This window comes from Vulpes vulpes, chromosome 11 (genome assembly GCF_048418805.1).
Source record: "Vulpes vulpes isolate BD-2025 chromosome 11, VulVul3, whole genome shotgun sequence".
Lineage (NCBI taxonomy): Eukaryota > Metazoa > Chordata > Mammalia > Carnivora > Canidae > Vulpes > Vulpes vulpes.
In genome coordinates this window covers 27,300,831-27,324,389 of record NC_132790.1, presented here as the reverse complement: position 1 = coordinate 27,324,389, position 23,559 = coordinate 27,300,831, and the positions used below count along the sequence as shown (strand labels likewise).

The window sequence follows — 23,559 nt, the reverse complement described above, 5'->3', positions numbered from 1 at the left end:
TGCCATCTATATAGTCCTCCCATTCCAGCTTAGTAATTGAAGATTATAGCCCCTGAATCACCACCTCCTTCTCCACCACTGTTCCTGCCACTGCTCCTGACAACTTCCACATTCATGTAGAAGATCCATCCAATACTCAACCTCTCAGGTTCTTGATCTCCACCCAGTTATTTATTCTCTTACACAGTTAATAACTGCAGCAGCTTTAAAAACCCCAATTTTAAGCAGCCCAATTTCATACCGTCACCATCCATATTTCCAGATCACTTCTCTCCTACAATTCATTCTCACCACCAAAACTTCTAATCTACTAATCCTAGCACTTTTTCACTGACCATCACTTCCCTCACGTCCTCATCTCTCCCCTTATTCAGCTTATACATTATTATAAAATCACTCCTATGGCTCTTTCTTCTTCCCCTTGACCTCACCTGGTAAAACTCTAATTCTGGTTAAATTTAAGTCATTGCCTTCTCCACCTCTGTACACAAGTAGACGAACAAAGCTAAAGAAATTATACTCGAGCCAATGCTAAATGGTCTCCCTTTAATTTATAACCAAAGTATGGTCTCCAGTCCAGAAGCATCAGGTTCACCCAGGAGAGCTACAAATGCAAATTATCAGGCTCCATCCCACACCTAGTGAATCAAGAACTCTGGGGGTGGGGCACAGCAATTAGTGTTATACCAAGCCCTCAAGCTGATTCCCAGGCGTGCTGAAGTTTGACAGCTATTAGGCCTAACTAATTCACTCTCTCATTAACCAAAAAAACTGTTTTAAACCCTTCTCTTTTCTTTTCAAACCTTATACATTCCTTCCAGCTTCATGACACCTGGCTGATGATCCTATTGAAAAAGAGAATCAACCAGAGGACAACTTAACTCACTTCCTACCACCAAATTTACCAAGTGATTCTGTATCTGTAACCAAAAACTCTGCCTTCCTCACAGGCACAGCCCTTGCTTGTTCCAAAGGCCAAACATCTACTTGTACACTAAATTTCACTGTCCTTCACTTATCAAAGGTTTCTAAGCCTGGTATCACCTCTCCTTCTCATGCATCCACAAAATTTCCTTCAGTTCATGAATACACTACTCCTATCTCAAAACAAAAACCACTTCCCTGGACCCCTTATTTCCCTCCAGCTTTGGTACCATTTCCCTGCTCCTCTCTACAGGTGTCTGGTGGATGTAGGATGGCTATGTCACCAGCAGTAGTTTGTGATGATGGGACCACAGGTCTGGTGGGTTCACCCTAAAGCGTAAAGGTAGTGTGCCTTTGAAGCCTAGCAGCATCTTAAAAAAGCCTACCCTAAAACAAACCCAACTTCTACTCCTCCAACCCTTTAATGATTCAATACACACTGAATTCTTTGTATTAAATCTATTTCTGATGGGGCGCTTAGGTGGCTCAGTTGGTTAGGCATCTCTAACCTCATTTCAGCTCAGGTCACCATTTCAGGATTGTGAAATCCAGCCCTGAATCAGGTTCCGTGCTGGGCATGGAGCATACTTGAGATTTTCTCCCTCTCTCCCTTTGCCCCTCTCATGCCTGCTAGTGCTCACTTTCTCTCTCTCTCTCTCTAAAATAAACTAAATATAAAAAAGCAAACAACAGAAATAAAATAAATTTTTTTCTGATGAAAATATCTGGAGTGGTTGATGTTTTCTACTCTGAACTTTGACAGAATTCACAAATTCACATCTCTGGCACCAATTGACCCGGAGATCAAAACTGTATATCCAACTGCCTCCTAGCACCTTCACCTTCATAACCAATACCTATCTCAAAATTCACATGTCCCAAATATATTCTTGATTCCCCATTACTCTCTTCTCTTCCACCCACCCCCAGGAATCTCACAGCATTTATTTTATTATAAATACCACTACAGTTCACCTCGTTGCTTAGATTAATTATCCAGAAGTTATCTTTAACTTCAACTTCGCTCATACCCCCACACCTAATCCATTAGCAAGTCTGGTCAGCTCTAACTTCAAAATATGCCCAGAATTCTACCACTTTTCTTAACTTACCTTAACTGCTATCAGAACAGCCTAAGTAACTCTCCCCTCTTACCTGGAAATGACAATAGTCTCTCAACAAATCTCTCTCCTGCCACTCTCCCTTTCTCCAATCTCTTCTCCATGCCACAGTCATTTTCTTTAAATAAAAATCAGATCACATAATTCCCTTGCTCAAAATCATTCAATATCTTCCCATACCACTTGAGAAATACCTAAAACTCTACACAATCTGGCTTCTGCCAGCTTGGTTGATTATGCTCAAACTAGACTAACCACTCAACTGTTCTTGCAACAAACCAAGATCACTCCCACCTCAGGGCTTTTATACCTGCTAATTGTGCTCTCTAGCATGTTCTTCCCAGGGATACCCACAAAGGTTGTTGCCTCTTTTTCAAGGCTTTGTTCAAATATTTTCTTCTCAGTGAGGTCTTCCCTGATCACTATCTAAATAACTATCTTGAGGTACCTGGGTGGCTCAGTCAGTTAAGCATACAACTCTTAGTTTCAGCTCAGGTCATGATCTCATGGGTTGTGGGGTTGAGCCCTGAGTTGGGCTCCACACTCAGCAGGGAGTCTGCTTAAGGATTCTCTCCCTCTGCCCCTTCCCCCACTTGCACTCACACTCATGTGCGTGCTCGCGCGCTCTCTCTCTCTCATTCAAATCAATAAATAAATCTTAAAAAAATAAAATAAATCATCATACCACCCTCAGTACTCTTGATCACCCTTAGCATTATCATTATTTTACCCACAGGGAAAGTTAACCTACATACTTATTTTATAGAATGTGGTGGCAGCATGGGAGAAAAGAAAGGAAATCTGTCTGGCTTGCTCTATCACAATCCAACCTTACACAAGTTATCTTCCCTTACTGGATCTGTTCTTCATTATCAAAATAGGGATAATGAAGAATAACATCAATCATATAAATTTGCTTTGAGCATTAAATGAGATAAAGCATGTACAGGATTTTCTGACAGTACATGTTCAACTAATGTATCTATATTACTATTATTACCCAAATAACTGTTTGCCAAAAATAATTCTAAGGTAGCAACTATATTCCCAAAGTCCTCTCTTCTCTAAACTAAATATCTTCTATTCCTAGAGGTGTTTGGGTTGCTCAGTCAGTTAGGCTTTCCAACTTTTGATTTCAGCTCAGGTCATAATCTCAGGGTCATGAGACGGGCATGCTGGGCATGGAGCCTCCTTGGGATTCTCTCTCTCCTTCTGCCCCTCACCTTGCCACAGCTCACATGCATGCTCTATGAGTTAACTGATTAATAACAAATAAATATCTTCCATTATGAACTAGTTTTCATATGACTGTTTTAAAATACCTCATCAGGGACACCTGGGTGGTTCAGTGGTTGAACATCTACCTTCAGCTTGGGGTGTGATCCGAGGGCCCCAGGATCGAGTCCCACATTGGGCTCCCTGCAGGGTAAGCCTCCCTCTGCCTATGTCTTTGCCTCTCTCTCTCTCTGTATCTCTCATGAATAAATAAATAAAATCTTTTAAATTAATTAATTAATTTAATTAGATTAAAAAAAACACCTCATCACCCTGGCCATTACCCCTGGATCTTCCTTGTCAAAGTAAACAGGGACTCAAATAAAACAGAACATTCCAAATATGGGTTAATGAACATAAAGTCCACAGAGACTTGATATGAACACTGTATTTTAATTAATGCAACCTAAGATCATCTTACCTCCTTTTTGAAAGCTGTTGACTCCATTTCTTGGCTTATACTGAGTTTTCCATAAATTTAAATCTCCAGATGTTTAATCTCCCCATAAACTGTTTAAAGCCAGTTCTATCCCAAGTTCATATCTGACTCTATTGCTAGAATCAAAGAATCTGTGAGATGGAAAAATCAGTGCTACTGTGGAAAACTCATTTTCCCTCTATGACATCAGTGCACTTCTTGCAGAGTCAGAATTTAAGGGATAGGAGCTTGAAAACAGAGAGGGATGCCAACTAAGGAAAAACCACTGTCCAATCACTTCATGATTACCATACTGAGGAAAAAGAAGTAAAAGGAACTATGTGGTCAAAAACTTATAGAGACACTCTTCAAAGGCAAACTTATGTAGGCTTATATATAGTTAACACCTCCAGCACGGGAAGATAGATCAGGAGTATGCTAAGCATACCTTAGATGGCTCGAAGAGAGCCTATTACAAAAGCCTCCATTGTGCAAGTGCCACAGACTCTTTAAGAAATGCCTGGCCCATTTTATACTCAGACACACAACCAAAGAAAATTGATTGGAAGGGGTATGGGTACTGCTAAGCAGTTTCGAGAAGAGAAAGAAATGTCACAGGGAACTCTTCCATGAAATGGAGAAACATATTAGAAAGGCCTTTGCTATTAGACCTATCTGGACTCTAAAAACGTACTAGCTCAATTTTTCTAAGTTGCAGTTTGCTTCCCAGTAAAATAGAATTATAATAGTAGTAAGGCAATTGTGAATAATATAAAAATAAGTATGCTAAGTTTTAAGCATTTAAATGACTTTCATGGGGTGCCTGGGTGGCTCAGCTGGTTAAGTGTCTGCGCTCAGGTCATGATCTCAGGGTCCTAGGATGGAGCCTCACATAGGGCTCCCTGCTCAGTGGGGACCCTGCTTCTTTTCTCCCTGCTGCTCCCCTGCTTGTCCTCTCTCTCAAATAAATAAATAAAATCTTTAAAAATAAATAAATGCCTTTTGTGTTTTAGATACTTAAATATTATTTTCCTTCTCTACCACCCATGTAGGCATACAAAAGGATGGGATTCTGACTAACTTCTGCAATACCAACAAAATATTTAGAGATTATTAATTTCTCAATGAATGTAAGACCCCTTGCTTGCTCTATCTGTTAATCTGTCCTAGTAGAATATAAATCTCCAAAGTAAGAATCTGGCTTCTTATATTAATACAGTACTTCCAGTCATACAGAATGAACTATTGGATTGAGGCTATTATTATTACAATGTCCACTCTTCTCAACAGATAAACATGCTGAGCTTCAGACTCTCTTCCAAGGTAAAATGTCCCACCATTACAATAAAGGTTACTTCAAGGGCCGAGTGATATCCTGATAAGCATAATGTATTCCCCTAAAATCTCTGATAAGTTCTCTTAATAAAACAGCATGTAAAAATCAAGTTATGGGTGGGGCACATGTTTCATGGTAACTGGTTATTTTTATTGGCAGAGACATCAGGGTGAAATCAGTAAACCTTGGAAAGCTGCCTTGGAACATGCCTGGCACCATGTGAATGCAGAAGTTACAAGGCAGCCATGTGGGTTGTGACAGCAAAGCCATCATTTGTAGTGACCTCTTAAACAAAGCAGTCTTAGTAGCCCTGTGAATTCAAGCCAGAACTGAAGGACAGGAGCAGGGACAGAGAGCATCTCTCAGGCAGAAGACTACTCATATACCTACTTGACCTCAAAGGATGCTCTTTGCCTTTTTATACTGATTTTATACACTTCTTTAATCATTCCAACAACATTTAAAAATCAACTATTGCTCCAAGCCAAGAATTCTGAACACTGTTTTGGAGAGGGCTCATTTAATTTATTCACTACTTTCCTACCACCTGTTGAACATTCAGTACACTAGAGAAAACAGACTTAGCAGCAAGAAGAGCCTAAAAAATGTTCTAGTTAAAGATGGTCAGATCTATTGGTTAATTCATTTAATAAGCAGGAAATAATTTACCATATGATGCCTTTCCATGACTTTCATTAACAAATGCTTTGTCTAAAATTAAGTACTCAGATATTTTACATTAAAAATATACTACAATTGGGGAAGAACATATATCCAAGGTTAATATTATCTTTGGAAAGGTGATTAAAAAGCTATCATTTTAGGGGTGCCTGGGTGGCTCAGTCAGCTAAGCGTTTTACTCTTGATCTCAGCTCAGGTCTTGATCTCAGCATCATGAGTTCAAGCCTTGCATTGGGATCCACCACGCTGAGAAGGGAGACTAATTTAAAAAAGAAAAAAAAGAAAAAAGATTTTTTACATCTATCATTTAAAAGATTTCTCCCAAAACCTACTTATCACTCAGTTATTATCCAACCAGGATGTATTTCATCCAGTAATTTATAAATTTAACCATTCATTCATTTAACAAATAATTAGTAAGTCAGGTTGGTGGTATACGCTGGGGACAGTATCATAAGCTAGACTCAAATTCATGAAGTTTGTGTAGTTTAAATTCTCCATTCTTATTCTAACATTTTAAAGACAAAAATTATCTCAAATAGTTTGTTTTAGCTCATATGGTAAAAGATATCAGAAAGCATCCTATCCAAGAATATTTCTAACTGAAGTACTAGAGTGGTTTCTGGACTTAATTAGAAAATGTGCTGTAAATTATTAAAATGATCAAGTGACTATAAAATAAAAATATATGTACCACTTCAGCAATAAATTTAAAGATCTAGAGGAAATAGATGGTTTCTGAGCAAAAATTAATTGCCAAGAATAAACCATGAAGTAGGGAAAAATGGACAGAGCAAACAGCTTAACATGTATTAGAATAAAATTTATCATTATAAAAGGCACCTGATCTAGATGATTTAACAGCTAAATTTTAACAGACCATTAAAGAATTGAAAATTTCCAAAATTATTTAATGTGTTTCGTGGCTGCTAATAATGCTACTACTTAACATAAATAGTGCTAACTATACTCAGGTACTATATTAAGTACTTCATATTGATTCATTTAATCCTCCAAACAACCAATACAATTGATGCTATTATTATCATTTTACAGATTGAGGTCATAGAAAAAGATGAAAACCTTGCCAATTCAATTTTCAGATCTCAAGAAAAATGGTTACCTACTCTGCCCCACTTGCAAGAAATAACTATATATTAGAAATATTATACATCAACCTCACAGCAATGAGCAAAAGAATAACCTGTAACTAATTAGTAATGCAATATCAGGAAATCTACATACTTTATTATAATTATAAATTAAAGAAAGGAAAACATATAATGTTATTCAGTGTAGAAAGGCATTGCCAAAAATTAAGCATCCATTCCTAGTAAAAATGTAAAATACAAAAAAAAAAAAAAGGTAAAATACATAGGAAGATTTGAAATATTTTCCAAAATTAACAGAAAATATTCTAAACATTGGACATTTTTAACTAAAACAGGAACTGGACTAGCATGCCCACTATTTCTATTACTTTTAAACATTATTTTGCAAGTTCTAGAAGGTTTAGTATATGCAGTAAGAGTAGAAAATCACTATAAACGCTGGAAAAGAACAAACAAACCTATCCTTTTATTGATGATAATGACTGTATGCAGCTCTCTCAAAAAGAGCTTTCCTTAAAAAATAAGAAAAATGATTTGATATAGACACTGAACCTAAGATTTTCTTAAAATTATAGCTTTTCCCTATGAAGCAATGGCAATGGAAGATATATTTTATATAACAGTGTAAAAACTGTAAGATACTTAAAAACAAACTTCATGGAAAGGCACATGACGTATGTAGAAAACTGTGTTACTGAAGAATCTTATTGAAGGAATAAAATAAAATTTGAACAATATAAAAGACCACAGTTGGATGGGAATACTAATAACATAAAAATGACAGCCCCCCCAAAATTAGAAGCAATGCATACAAAAATTCCCAAATTCCAATGAAGTTTTGTTTTTGGTTTTTAAAGAATAGAACAAAATAACCTTAAAGTTCATATGGAAGAATAAAGTTCTAAGAATACCCAAAATAGTTATGAAAAAGAAGAGTAGCAAGAGATGGATTTGCCTTACTTCATAGCAGAATATATCAAAAAGCTACCCTAATTGAATCAATCTGCAATTGGTAAAGGAATAGACAAAAAGATCAAAACCAAAAAAGAGAATCCAGAAACAGATCCAGTATAAATGAGCTTTTAATATATGATAAAGATAGTATTTATATTCAGTGGGAAAAGAAAGGTACTGACACAACTGGATGTTCATCTGTGAAGAATGTGAGGATGTCTAATGGTCTGAAATTTATGATGTGTAATGTAAACATTAGAAAAATACTGCCAAAATCCTCAATATATCTACTAGAGGAAGAGTCCGGGAGGATGGTTGGACTCTTGTCCAATTGGATGTTTAGCACCTGCCTTCGGCCCAGGGCGTGATCCTGGAGTCCCAGGATCAAGTCCCATGTTGGGCTCCCTGCATGGAGCCTGCTTCTCCCTCTGCCTGTGTCTCTGCCTCTCTCTCTCTCTCTCTCTCTCTCTCTCTCATAAATAAATACATAAAGTCTTTAAAAAAAATATTTCTCATTATTAACTTCAGTTATGAAGTGAAACATGGAGATGTGCTTGGGTAAAGGATGGACACCTACACATAGAAGAGGCAATCTTGCTATACTTTTTTTGCTTAGTCTGTCTCTCTTTACAGTTGGACATTTCTCCCTGCCCTCATTATATGAAGTAGCAAGAATACTATTACGAATCCAAATACAGTGGCTTTAAAGGTAAGATGGTAGCTAATATGATTTAGCACTTAATTATGTTCCAGAATCAAAGAGTAAATCACAAAGAAAGCAAACTATCACCAAGTTTTCATTTCTCTTTGTTGTCAGTGTGTCTACCTTAACAGTAATCCTCTTATTTCCCTTCTAATTTATTAAAAATGAGCACAAAGGGGCACCTGGTAGTTCAGTTGGTTAAGCCTCCAACTCTTGGAGGTGACATCCAGCCCCAGCTCAGGCTCTTCACTCAGCACAGAGCCTGCTTGAGACTCTCTCCCTCTCCCTCCAACTCCACTCCTCTACTCCATCTCCCTGCTCACGCATAGATGTTCTCTCTCCAATAAATAAATAATCAATCTTTTAAAAAAATTAGCACACAGAACACTGAAAAAGAGCCTACTCTCTACTATGAATGGCAAAATATGAGTTTTAGAATATAAACTCTGCAACACCTTTTGCTTATAGCTAGGTTCTTAGCCATATTCTCTATACTCGTAATTATCATTAGAGAGATCATTAGGCAGGGTGAGGGAAAAACTCTCCCTGCAACCCAAAGGTGGTTATCACATCCAAAATTTATATAGACAATTTATGCCCTTATTTATCTCATTCCATCTGTTTCTTAAACATCACCTGAAGAATAATGGATTTGATGTAAGTATTTCCTTTTTCAGACTGAAATTTTAAAGAAAAAAGTATTCTCTATCATAGCAGGGAAGGCAGGAACAATTTACCTCCAGCCAGCCAGGTAAAGGTCTTCCAGAAAAGTCAGGAGTAAGACCAAAAGTCATAAAACCCTGAAATCTCACCAGATGTTATGGTGGGAGGGCAGTGATAGAAAGAAAAGAGGCAGCTGAAGGTTCACAGATCTGATTACACTTTCAACACTTTTTAGATAATGGCCTAGAAATTTTTTAGACTCTTTATTTTGTCAGATGCAAACCAATAACTAGAACAAAATGCTAGTCTTCTGTAACCTAAAGAATAGTTTGATTTGATTAAATCAAAAGAGCACTTATTATGTTTAATATATATGATATGCATTGTGATAGGATTAAAACAGAGACCAATAAAACAAGGACTCTTGTGTAAAGGAGTCCTAAAATTTAGGGGTGCTAAAGGAGAAAGAATCAGACTATGAATAACTAATTATAACACAGTAAGTACTCAATAAATACTAGCTATTAATTGCACAAGCAGTGGTAGGACTTAAAATAAGGAACACTAGTCCCTACGGAGTGTTCAGAACAACAACCTTTGATTACCACATTAAGAGGTGTTTACTTTATTCTGTATGTGATGGCTCAAAGATTTCTAGGCCCAATGAGTGACAAAACTGATACATATTTTTAAAGGTTATTCTGGCAGCAGTGTGGCAGATAAAGTGTACCAAAGCAATATAAGAGATTAGAAAACAGTAAAATATACTGGTTAAGAATAAAGACTTAGGGGCACCTGAATGGCTCAGTCAGTTAAGTGTCTGCTTTTGGCTCAGGTCATAATCAAAATCCCGGGGGCCTGGGATTGAGCCCTGCATAGGGCTCCCTGGTCAGCGGGGAGTCTGCTTTGCCCTCTACTCCTCCCTCCTGCTTATGATCTCTCTCAAATAAATAAAGTCTTAAAAAGAAAAAAGAATAAAGGCTTAGAAGCCAGACTTTCTGGACTTGAATACAGGCTAAGAGGAACTACTTGTGTGACCTTGGATAAGCTACTTAACTACTTTGTGCCTCAATTTCCTCAAAGTTCTCACCACAGAGGGTCACTGTGAAAACAAATTGGGGTAATCACTAAGAAAAATTCCTAGCACAAAGTAATTAATTGCTTAATAAATAATAGCTACCAATTACGTGAAGGAAAAACCAGTAGTAGGGAGACTAAGAGGTCAAGAAATAGTCCCAGATAATAGAGATGAGAACAAAGAAGGGTATGTTCACTTGGGTGCCTGAGATGATGATATATAGGACATGAGACATACAAGGAAAAGAAAAGGAAGAGGAGAATAACATCAATGAGTGTAGCTCTGGACATGTTGGGGCTGAGATTCCTACAGAACATGAAAGTATAAATGTCTAATGGTCACTGAAAAATACAGATCAGAAATCCAAAAGAAAGGAAGGAACCAAAGGTATCGATTTGAGAGTTACTAGCATGTGGATGTGCTGAGTGAAGCTGTGGTAATAGAAAGGAGTTCTCAAGCAGAAAGAATAAAGCAGAAGACTTGCAGGACCTAATCCATAGGACTGAGGGCTCTAGGATCACAACAGCATTCATAGGAATGCCAACATAACCATCAATTGTCAGGAAGATAGTCTGGAAAAAATACAGTCATATGAAAGAATCCCTTCCTTCAAAAAGTCTTTAATGCCATTAAGGAGAAAAGACATACACCCACTAAACAATTTTATTATAATTGTCCAGGATTAATAAAAATAACTCTAAAAGCAGAGGTGGTAGACATTAGAATGGCAAGAAAAGAAAGAGAAATTAAGTCAAAAATTGAAGAAGCTAATGCTAACATAAAAAAGGAACACTGGCATAGAGGAAAAAACTCATTCCAAGCTGGGGGGAGGAGAAGGGAAAATGAAAAGAAAGAGAAATTAAGTCAAAATCAGGGAAAATGAAAACTTAAAGTCTACTATATGCCAGTAGCTGTCCTAGGATCTTTGAAGTACTTTGCCTTATTTAATTCTCATAATATCCCTAAGAAATAAATAGTATTGCCATCTTACAAAAGTAGTTTTGAGGCATATCAAAGTAATTTGCCCAAAGTCTTGCATCCAGTTATGGGCATGTGATGGCATTAGGACTGGAACCTAGGTGGAGGGCCCATGACTCTCCACCATACTCCCTTCAACTGGCAAAAGTAGGGCATGTCAAGAAGGGGAAAGGAGCAATTAAAATTGTACTACAAGAAAACCAGAATTATTCTCATCTCACTAGAGTAGAGCCACCTTTTTGAGGAAGTATGAAAGAGGGGAAAGACCTTTAAAAATCAAAAGCAATCTTTTAATTTCAAAGAACAAATAGGATTATAGATGTCTCCTGCTTCTAGCCCCATTCCACTGATTCCACGCCATCCCCACAGTCAGAAATGTAAATTGTGCACCCAACCATGTCACTCTTTCTCTTCTTAATCTTTCAATAACTCTGTATCACCAAAAGGATTTTTTTTTAAATCAACAGAACCAAAAGGAGAAAGTTATCTAATAAGCCCAGAAACTCAACTTTGAAGAAATAATAGAGAAAAAGAAAGTTAATTTCTAAAAATAAATGCTCCCTTGTAATTTATAATCCAACTTTTCTCGCCTCAAAACCATAAAATAAATGAAATTTCAAATGCCAGTTAAAGAACAACATTGACACCTTGTGGTGAACATCCTAATTTAAGGCATCAAATGTAATGAGTAAATTGGCTCCTGATTAAATGTCTGCTTACATGAAAACTAACCCTTAATCCAGGAATTTCCAAGGGTTGAAGAAGGAAAAATATAATTACCATCACACACACTGAATATAAATTTGGAAAGAGATATTATTTTGCTAACATTGAAATCAGTCTACATTCTTAACTACTGGCAGAAAAATCTGAATAAAATCTCAGGTCACTGTTTTCTTAAAAATGGTACAACACATCCACCTGAAGGGCCTCTACTGCTCTGGTCATAGGTGCTGCAAAATCCCTGCCTTAGTCAAAATTTCCTATTTTTCTATAACATTCACATTGTAAAAAGTGGAAGGAAATATGCATCCTAGTGGCACAACACAGTGTATTCTAGTTATTCTAGTTATTAACTAGAATATACTCTCAAAAAAAACAAAATCAAAAGACATAGGTTCTAATCCTGATTCCAAATGGCACTGAGAATTTGTGAAGTTAAGTGATATTAAAGAATTCAGATTCTACTTTTTCACATAAAATTACAGATCAAGAAGTAAGAATTTCACACATCAAAAAAGGCATCAAGGAAAGAAAATGTATATTTTTCAAATATACTCCACCAGGGTACATTGTTGCCTGAGTTAAAGAAGGGAAACTGAACAAATTGATCAGCACAAAATTAAGTCTCCCAGCAAGCATAAATCATGCCAAGAACTGTGAGAAGAGCTTTTGACTTAGCAAATAAATGGTGGTTACTCCTTACTACAGCTTAAGAGAATTCTCAGAGAAAGTTCCGTGTACTCATTAATGTTGACGAATACAATATAAAGTTTCTAACAGCAAAGTAACTCTCTGGCCTCAGGTAATTTGGTTGATAAATAGACACTTGATCTGATTCAAGAGTACATCTATGTTACCAGCTATAAATGATTTACTCAAGGCTAACGACAAGGCCACTGTTAATAAGGCAAATCAAACTGCTGACACAACTGAGGAATCTGGAAAGCAACCTAGAAATGAGACTTCCAAGAGATATATCATTGTAAGAATCAATGTTAAATAATTGAGCAACTCTCAAATTTACCTGATGATTTTGAATTTATGGAGGGCTCTATGATTTTCAGAAAATTTTCTGTCATTACGCTATGTGTACCTTATAATCACCTTATAACCACCAATCTAAGAAGGTAAATAAGACTCCGAAAAGGATCAACAAAACTTGCTTGCATGAAAACCTTCATACCAACCTCCGGTCTGGCTCTTACTTGCTGTGTGCTCTCAGATAAATCATGTAACACTACCTCTTGGCCTCAGCTTCTACACTGAAGAGAAAGACTGATCCCTGATGTTTGAACACAAAAAAATTTCTAAGAGCAAAAGATAATAAACGTGGAAATGTTTGTAAATTACACAAATTTATATTTACTGTCTCTATCTTTTAGAAGAATCAGAAAAGTTAAATGAATTCGGATAAACCAGGGATAATTGAAGTCACGGTCAATTTAACCAAAGCATTCTCTATTGTACCAGGTTGCTTCCCAAGATCCTACACCATTTCTGCAGTTGTTATTTTCCTGTCTCGTCACAGAGCATTCAACACAGCTTAAATCTTTCCCAAATTCTCTTTGCACTGACTTCATATTTTACTTTTGATTCCACTGATTTCTCTAATAAGATCACATCATCACACACTTGGACAGTATCTTTAAAACATTAATAGCTATACCTCCATTTCATGAGCAAAACAGGTCAAGAAATATTAATTGCTTACTCACATTTCAAACTATTTCTGTACATTCCTCTCTGCAATACTTAAAACTCAATGTAGTCCCACACTGAAGAGACTAAAAAATATGAGTTATATATTTTGACACCTCCTGCTTTCTATCTCCACCATCCAATTACTAAGTCCTGTCTATTCTCTTACATATCCTAAGAAGTCAAAGTGAGAGCACCTCTCAGATAATAATCAAAAGTCATCAAATGTCTGTGGTTACTTTAATTGAAATCATTGTCTCCTAAGAGCAATTTACACAGATCATGTGACCAAACTTTATCACCATGAATAATAAGATTCAAGATTTGTAAAGAAAAGGCCCATTTCATAATGTTTATAAAGTAAACAATCATCCAATTGGACAAGAGTCCAACCATCCTCCCGGACTCTTCCTCTAGTAGATATATTGAGGATGTCTAATGGTCTGAAATTTATGATGTGTAATGTAAACATTAGAAAAATACTGCCAAAATCAAATTTCAATGAACCATCTGTCTGAGTAGGGTGAACATAGGCTGAGTGTCACTGTTACCTTTATTTCGAATTGCATTTATTTTGGTTGCCTGCCTCCTGGGAAAATGTCCTTGATGATCTACCACATTGAAAATTAAAAACATATTTAGAAATTTTTCAAAATTAAACCCAGACATTATGAAAATATAGAGTTAAGGCAGTTAGTTAAGCCTCTGAGCATGAGATTCATGCAAAGCTTCTTTGCCTTGCCAACATGATTCTTTTAAGATGAACAGCAGGTCAAAATTCTTAAGCCATGTCTGGGGCTATTGGAGGGCTTTTCTAGTAATGCTGTAGTCATTAAGATTTTGATAAGTCTAAATTTTGTACCTCGGGCTGCTGCTCTTTATAGTACAGAAAACCAGAAACAGCTCACATCCCTGTTAAAAGATCACTGGCTTCCAATCATTCTCTCCCACTGTCCAGAGAAAGGAAATGGCGTTCCAAAGGCTTTGTGAAAGAGATAAACTTAAATCACTGTAGCTACAAAATTTATGAAGCTCTCACTAAAAAATGCTAAGCCTGAATAACAGCTTCTAAAGCTCCCATACATTTCCTCACACAAAAATGTCACAAACTCAAAATGAGGAAGATTCTTTAGAAAATGCAAGAGGTCTAAGAAGTTTCTTACCGCAGCAAAGAGAAAACATCATAAGAATTGCGAACACAGTTCTGATCCACCTGAAGAAGAATATTCTTCTGAGCATTTGGATATCCCTGAAAGACATTAATCAACAAATTAATGAAAGTAAAACAAAATATATGTAAAAATTAATCTTATTGTTTGTCTCTAAAAATTATTTAGAAACCCCTCAGTAAATTCAAATAATTAAGGATTCCAAAAAGTACAATTTCCATCTAACTGAAGTTTAACAATTTAAGTAAGTGAATTTAAAATATCTTCTAATATTTACCTAGAGAAACCATGTTTCACATTATAAATTGTGGTGAAATTCCCAGGGAAGCCCCAAAAGTCTTTTTAACATATTACGTAACTGAAGAATATTAACAATCATATTTCAAGGGACACCTGGGTAGCTCAGTCAGTTAAGCACCCAACTCTTGATTTTGGCTTAGGTCATGGATCTCAGGGTAATGAGACTGAGCATCACATCAGGCTCTTCACTTGGTGGGGTATCTGCTTGAGACTCTCTCTCCCTCTGCTCCCCCCCCCCATTTGCATGCTCTGTGTCTCAAATAAATAAACCTTTAAACAAGAACCCAATAATATTTCAAGCATGTGTGGCTATCCTATATGTTTTTATGGGGAAAGGCATTTCAGGTTCTAATTAGTAATACCAGAAGCAAATATTTCCACTCAGTGGAATAAATGTGGTGGGAGCACCAGATAGAATACAACAAAATTCCACAAGAAGAACAGAACAGGTATCTGTTATTTAAGAAATGCAAAGCAAGCAGTAGTCAAGAAAAAAGGACTCAGGACCCAGACACCTGGATTACAATTTAAGCTCTTAATATACCAGCTCTGTAATCTTGAGCAAGGCACCTTAACTCTCTTAACTTTGGTTCGTTTTTTTCATCTAGAACATAGAGATGATAACATTATCTACCTCACCATTTGCTGTGGGAATTAAGTGTCAATATTTGTAAAGTGAGAAGTATGTTAAAAAAAAAAGCACTATATAAATGTTTGCTACAATGCTAATACAAGCCTTTTTTAAAAATTGCATTGCCACAGACATTAGAAGGTTATTAAGGGAATGTGAACAACTTTATGCCAACATATTTGACAATCTAAATGAATCAGACTCCCTCCTTGAAAAAAATCAACATGCCAAAATTGAAATGAAGTAACATTTGAATAACCCTATGTCTATTTTTCAAGTGAATAAATAATTGAAAAGCTTCCCACAAAAAAGTCTAGGTCCAGATAATTTCACTGATGAATTCCATCAAACATTTAAGAAATAACATCCACTTAACACAAAAAAATAAAATAGAGGAAAAGAGAACAATTTCCAACTCATAAGATCAACATTACTGATACTAAAACCTGACAAAGACATCACACGCATGCACACACACACACACACACGTAGACCAAATATCCCTCTTTTTTTTTTTTTAAGATTTATTTATTTATTTATGATAGACATAGAAAGAGAGAGAGATAGGCAGAGACACAGGAGGAGGGAGAAGCAGGCTCCACGCCGGGAGCCCGATGTGGGACTCGATCCCGGGACTCCAGGATCGCGCCCCAGGCCAAAGGCAGGCGCTAAACCGCTGAGTCACCCAGGGATCCCCAATATCCCTCTTGAATACACATACAGAAATCCTTAATGAAATTTTAGCAAACTGAAGCAGTAATACATTATAAAGATAAAAGAGTAACACATCATTACTGACTGAATTTATTCTAAGAATACAATATCGGTTTAGCATGTAAAATCAATCAATTAGAAAAATACATGATACAATTGTATATCTATCTTGATGGGCACATATTATAAAGATGTAACTTGTGACAATAACATAAAGGTGGCGATATAGTGCTATATAGAAGAAAAGTTTTTGTATAATATTAAAATTAAGTTGGTATTAATTTGAACTATATGATTATAAATTAAGATGCTGATTGTAATCCTGAGGGCAACCACTAAGAAAATAACTAAAAGATACATTGTAATGTATACATGGGAAATGACAAAGAAATCAAAATGTTACATGAGAAGACATACGGCACAAAAGAAGGTAGTAACAGAAGAATACAGAAACAAAAAAGATGTAAGAAATAAACAAAAGTAGAAGTCTTGTCTTTGTAATTAAGTGTAAATAAATTAAACACTCCAATTAAAAGGCAGAGATTGGCTTATTGATTTTGTTTTTGTTGTTTTGGGGTTTTTTTTTAAGATTTTATTTATTTGAGAGAGAGAGAGAGACAGAGAGAGAGAGCACAAGCAGGGAGAGGGGCAGAGGGAGAAGCAGACTCTACACTGAGCAGGGAGCCTGATGCAGGTACAAGACCCAGGATCATGACCTGAGCCAAAGGCAAACACTTAACTAACTGGGCCACCCAGGTGCCCCTGGATTTCCTTTTAGTAATTCATGATATGTTGTCTACAAGAGTTGTGCTTTAGAAATAAAAACATAAATAGGTTGAAAATGAAAGGACAGAAAGATATTCCATGTAAGTAGTAACCAAAAGAGAGCTGGAGTGGCTATACTAATATCTGACAAATTACTTTAAAACAAAAAACAGGGAAGCCCGGGTGGCTCAGTGGTTTAGCGCTGCCTTCAGCCCAGGGCCTGATCCTGGAGACCTGGGATCGGGTCCCCACGTTGGGCTCCCTGCATGGAGCCTGCTTCTCCCTCGGCCTGTCTCTGCCTCTCTCTCTCTCGCTCTCTCTCTCTCTCATAAATAAATAAATAAAATCTTAAAAAATTACAAGAGACAAAGAAGGACATTGTACAATGAAAAAAAGGTCAAGAAGACATAAATGGTTATAAACATATATGCACCTAACAACATAATGAAATATATGAATCAAAAACTGACAAAACTAAAACTGGAGATATCAATACCCCACCTAACAATGGAAAGCACAACCATACAAAAGATAAACAAGGAAAAAGAAGACATGAATAATACTATATATCAATTAGATCTAACAGAGGCATACAGAATGTTCCACCTAACACAACCATACATATATTCTTCTCAAGTGTACATGGGACATTCTCCAAGCTGGACCATATGTTCAGCCACAAAACAAGTATCAATAAATTATTAAAAGTTGAAATCATACAAAGTATTTTATCTGACTGTAATGGAATGAAACTAGAAATCAATAACAGAAGGAAATTTGGAAAATCCAAGAACTGCAAAGTAAACAAGACACTGTTAAACAAGCAGTGGGCCAAAGAACAAATTACAAGGAAAATTATTAAATACTTTGAGATGAACAAAAATGAAAGTGTAACATACCAAAACATATGTGATATAATGAAAACAGGCTAAGGGAAATTTACAGTGGTAAACATCTACATTACTTTTTTAAGAAGTAATAAAGAGTTCAAATCAATAACCTAATCTTCCTTCCACCTTAAAGAACTAAAAGAACAAACCAAGCCCAAAATAAGGAAAGAAATAATTAATATTCGAGCTGAGATCCAGGAAATAGAGAATGCAGAAACAACAGGGAAAATCAACAAACCAAAAGTCAGGTCTTTGAAAAGATCAACAAAACTGACAAACCTCAAACCTAGGCTAAGAAAAAAAAAACAGAAAGAAGACTCAAATCACTAAAAATCAGGAATGTAAATGGGAACATTATTACCAATCTTATTATAGAAATAAAAAGTGTTATAGAAGAATGTTATAAACAATTGTATGCCAATAAACAGATAACCTAGATAAAATGGAAATTCCTAGAAACACAAAAGCTCCCCAAAATGACTCAAGAAAAAACAGAAAATCTGATCAGACCTACAGCAAGTCGTTGAGATAAGTAAAGTCATTGATTAGCTAAACTATTCCCTGGTATTGCTGCCTCACCATCTACTTTGTTTGGGCAAAGGGCCTGCAAAGACCTTAAACTGACGAGACCTCTCAAGGAAGCACATGTCCTAAATGCCCCGCCTAACAAGGGGCAGTTAGGACATAAGGTGCAGGGAAGCAGGAGAAACCTTGATCCCAAAGTCCTATCATCAGTTCTTGTAAGCAGACTTACATTGCTTGTGTCTCTGTGGCCTGCTATTTAGGACATGTGCTTCCTTGAGAGGTCTCGTCAGTTTAAGGTCTTTGCAACTAATATTCGATAAAGGAGGAAAGACTCCATTGGAAGAAAGACAGTCTCTTCAATAAATGGTGTTGGGAAAATTGGACATCCACATGCAGAAGAATGTAACTAGACCACTCTCTTGCACCATACACAAAGATAAACTCAAAATGGATGAAAGATCTAAATGTGAGACAAGATTCCATCAAAATCCTAGAGGAGAAACAGGCAACACCCTTTTTGAACTTGGCCACAGTAACTTTTTGCAACATACATCCAGGAAGGCAAAAGAAACAAAAGCAAAAATGAACTACTGGGACTTCATCAAGATAAGAAGCTTTTGCACAGCAAAGGATACAGTCAACAAAACTAAAAGACAACCTACAGAATGGGAGAAGATATTTGCAAATGACATATCAGATAAAGGGCTAGTTTCCAAAATCTATAAGGAACTTATTAAACTCAACACCAAAGAAACAAACAATCCAATCATGAAATGGGCAAAAGACATGAACAGAAATCTCACAGAGGAAGACATAGACATGGCCAACATGCACATGAGAAAATGCTCTGCATCACTTGCCATCAGGGAAATACAAATCAAAACCACAATGAGATACCACCTCACACCAGTGAGAATGGGGAAAATTAACAAGGCAGGAAACAACAAATGTTGGAGAGGATGCGGAGAAAAGGGAACCCTCTTACACTGTTGGTGGGAATGTGAACTGGTGCAGCCACTCTGGAAAACTGTGTGGAGGTTCCTCAAAGAGTTAAAAATAGACCTGCCCTAGACCCAGCAATTGCACTGTTGGGGATTTACCCCAAAGATTCAGATGCAATGAAACGTCGGGACACCTGCACCCCGATGTTTCTATCAGCAATGGCCACAATAGCCAAACTGTGGAAGGAGCCTCGGTGTCCATCGAAAGATGAATGGATAAAGAAGATGTGGTTTATGTATACAATGGAATATTACTCAGCCATTAGAAACGACAAATACCCACCATTTGCTTCAACGTGGATGGAACTGGAGGGTATTATGCTGAGTGAAATAAGTCAATCGGAGAAGGACAAACAGTGTATGTTCTCATTCATTTGGGGAATATAAATAATAGTGAAAGGGAATATAAAGGAAGGGAGAAGAAATGTGTGGGAAATATCAGGAAGGGAGACAGAACATAAAGACTCCTAACTCGGGGTAATGAACTAGGGGTGGTGGAAGGGGAGGAGGGCGGGTGTTGGAGGGGAATGGGTGACGGGCACTGAGGCGGACACTTGACGGGATGAGCACTGGGTGTTTTTCTGTATGTTGGTAAATTGAATACCAATAAAAATTAATTAAAAAAAAAAACAAGCAAAAACAGAAAAAAAAAAGACTCTTAACTCTGGGAAATGAACTAGGGGTGGTGGAAGGGGAGGAGGGCGGGGGGTGGGGGTGAATGGGTGACGGGCACTGAGGGGGACACTTGACGGGATGAGCACTGGGTGTTATTCTGTATGTTGGTAAATTGAACACCAATAAAAATTAATTTATTAAAAAAAATTTTTTTAATAAAAAAAAAAAAATTCTTGGGGGGCAGCCTGGGTGGCTCAGCGGTTTAGTGCCTGTCTTCGGCCCAGGGTGTGACCCTAGAGACCCGGATTGAGTCCCACGTCAGGCTCCCTGCATGGAGCCTGCTCCTCCTTTTGCCTGTGTCTCTGCCTCTGTGTGTGTGTGTGTGTCTCATGAATAAATAAATAAAATCTGAAAGAAAAGAAAGAAGAAAGAATAAAAGAAAGAAGAAAGAAAGAAAGAAAGAAAGAAAGAAAGAAAGAAAGAAAGAAAGAAAGAAAGAAAGAAAGAAGAAAGAAAGAAGAAAGAAGAAAGAAAGAAAAAAGAAAGAGAGAAAAAGAAAAACTTCTTGGTGGAGTTTACCAAACCCTGCTCTTTTGGTTTGAACTGCCAAATCTAGCCCTAGCCCAGTAACTCCAAAGTATTCCACCCACAAACCCTAAATAACAAAGGCACTGTACTCCAGATCCTGCCTCTCTCTACACTCTGCCTTGACCTCCCTATATGGTTCCTTAATGCATGCCCTGTAATTCCTCTAGGACTTGTAAGTAAAAAAATTTTCCATTTCAATATCTCTCATGGTCTATTGCCAAACCATGGTTCACCAACCAGCACTCTGTGGTGCTGTGGCTAATAAATGTTAATTTAATAAAGTCATAACACAATTAAAGAAGCTGAAATCAGTAATCATAAAACTCCCAGCAAAGAAAAGCCTAGAACCACATGATTTGACAGGCGAATTCTATCAATTACTTAAAGAAAAAATAACATCAATCCTTCTCAAAGACTTCTCAAAAAAATGAAAGAGAAGGAAATATTTCTTAACTCATTCTATGATGCCAGTATTATCCTGATACCAAAGCCAGAGAATAACAGCACAAGAATATCCCTTATAAATATATATGCAAAAATTCCTTATGAATATACATGCAAAAATCTTCAACAAAATACTAGCAAAGCTAATCCAGCCAGGGCACCTGGGTGGCTCAGTTGCTTAAGCTCAGGCTCAGGTCGTGATCCTGGAGTGCAGGGATGGAGCCCCCCTTTGGTTCCCTGCTCAAGCGGAGAGCCTGCTTCTCCCTCTCCTGTTGCCCCTCCTCCTCATGTGTATGTGCGCTCTCTCTCTCTCTCTCTCTTTCTCTCCCAAACTAATAAATAAAATAAAAATCTTTAATTAAAAAAAAAACTTAGGGGATCCCTGGGTGGCGCAGCGGTTTGGCGCCTGCCTTTGGCCCAGGGCGCGATCCTGGAGACCCGGGATCGAGTCCCACGTCGGGCTCCCGGTGCATGGAGCCTGCTTCTCCCTCTGCCTGTGTCTCTGGCTCTGTCTCTGCCTGTGTCTCTGGCTCTGTCTCTCCTTCTATCTCTCAAGAATAAATAAATAAAATCTTAAAAAAAAAAAATTAAAAAAAAAAACCATTTGGCCAGCAACTCCACTTCTAGGTATATGTATATACCAAAAAAGAACTGAAAGCAAAGACTCAAAAAGATATTTGTACATCCACGTTCAGAGGAGTATTATTCACAATAATCAAGGAGTAGAAGCAACTCAAGTGTCTATCAACAGATGAATAAACAAAACATGATACAATCATACAATGAAATATCATTTAGCCTTAAAAGGTAATAAATTCTGATACATGCTATAATACAGATGACCCTTGAGATGGTTCATGTTTTAAAAAGTAAAATAAGCCAAAAATATAAGTAAAATAAGCTAGAGACAAAAGGACAAATACTGTATGATTCCATTCATATGTATGATTCCATTCATATGTATGATTACATTCATAATGTACCTAATCAAATTTTTAGAAACAGAAAGTAGAAGGGTGAGTGCCAAGGGCTTGGGGGAAGAAGTGATGGGGAGTTATTGCTTAATGGGGTAGTTTTTCAGTTTTACAAAATGAGAAGAGTCCTGGAGATGGATGGTGGTAATGGCTGTACAATATGAACATACTTAATGCCACTACACTGCACACTTAAAATGGTTAAGATGGTAAATTTTGTATTATGTATATCCCACCATAATTTAAAAGTAATTTTTCAAAAAAGGATTATAAACCAGGAACAAGTGGGACTTATCTATGGTATGTAAGACCAGTTCAATAAATGAAAATCAATGTGATACACCAAGTTGGTAAAGTTACTCTTCCCAATTTCAAGACATAGTACAAAGCAATGGTGATCAAAATAGTGAGCAGGTGTTGGTGGTATAGTGGTGAGCACAGCTGCCTTCCTAAATAGTGTGGTACTGGCATAAAAGGTAGATATATAGATCAATGGACTAGAACTGAGAGTCCATAAATAAACTTGCATACCTGTGGTCCACTGATTCTAGACAAAGGTATCAAGACTACTCATTGGAAAAAGGATACTCTTTTCAACAAATGATGCTGAAACAACTGGATAAGCATATGCAAAAAAGAATGACTTGGACTCATCCCTAACAGCATATATAAAAATTACCTCAAGGGATCCCTGGGTGGCGCAGCGGTTTGGCGCCTGCCTTTGGCCCAGGGCGCGATCCTGGAGACCCGGGATCGAATCCCACGTCAGGCTCCCGGTGCATGGAGCCTGCTTCTCCCTCTGCCTGTGTCTCTGCCTCTCTCTCTCTCTCTCTGTGACTATCATAAATAAATAAAAATTAAAAAAAAAATTACCTCAAAATAGATCAAAGGCCTAATTGTAAGAACTAAAACCCTAAAACTATTTGAAGAAAGTACAGGGAGTATATAAAATACATAACCTCAGATTTGCCAGTGGATTCTTCGGTATGACACCAAAAGCATGAGCAACAAATGAATAATGAATTTAACTTCATCAAAATTAAAAATTTTGTGCATCAAAGGACACTATAAGAAAGTGAAAAAACAACCCACAAAAATATTTGCAAATCACGTATCTGATAAAGGTCTCACTCTAAAATATATAAAGAACTCTAACAACTCAACAATAAAAAGACAAACAATCCACTTTAAAAATGGGCAAAGAACTTAGAGACATTGCTCCAAAAAAAGATATACAAATATCCAATAAGCACATGAAAAAATGTTCTACATTGTTAGT

The 23,559-nt window shown here is 36.9% G+C and overlaps 1 protein-coding gene across 3 annotated transcripts in view; it reads right to left on the bottom strand.

The window, feature by feature from the left end:
* The window catches only part of UVRAG (UV radiation resistance associated), a 318,383-nt gene that overhangs the window by 216,020 nt on the left and 78,804 nt on the right, over nt 1–23,559 (bottom strand). For all 3 annotated transcript variants that reach the window (XR_011995135.1, XM_026010452.2, XM_072725950.1), the window contains one exon: nt 14,828–14,913. Coding sequence is in view for 2 of the 3 variants with exons in the window: in XM_026010452.2 (XP_025866237.2) it covers nt 14,828–14,913 (86 nt within the window). In the remaining variant the exon portion in view is untranslated. The remainder of the gene's footprint in view (nt 1–14,827; nt 14,914–23,559) is intronic.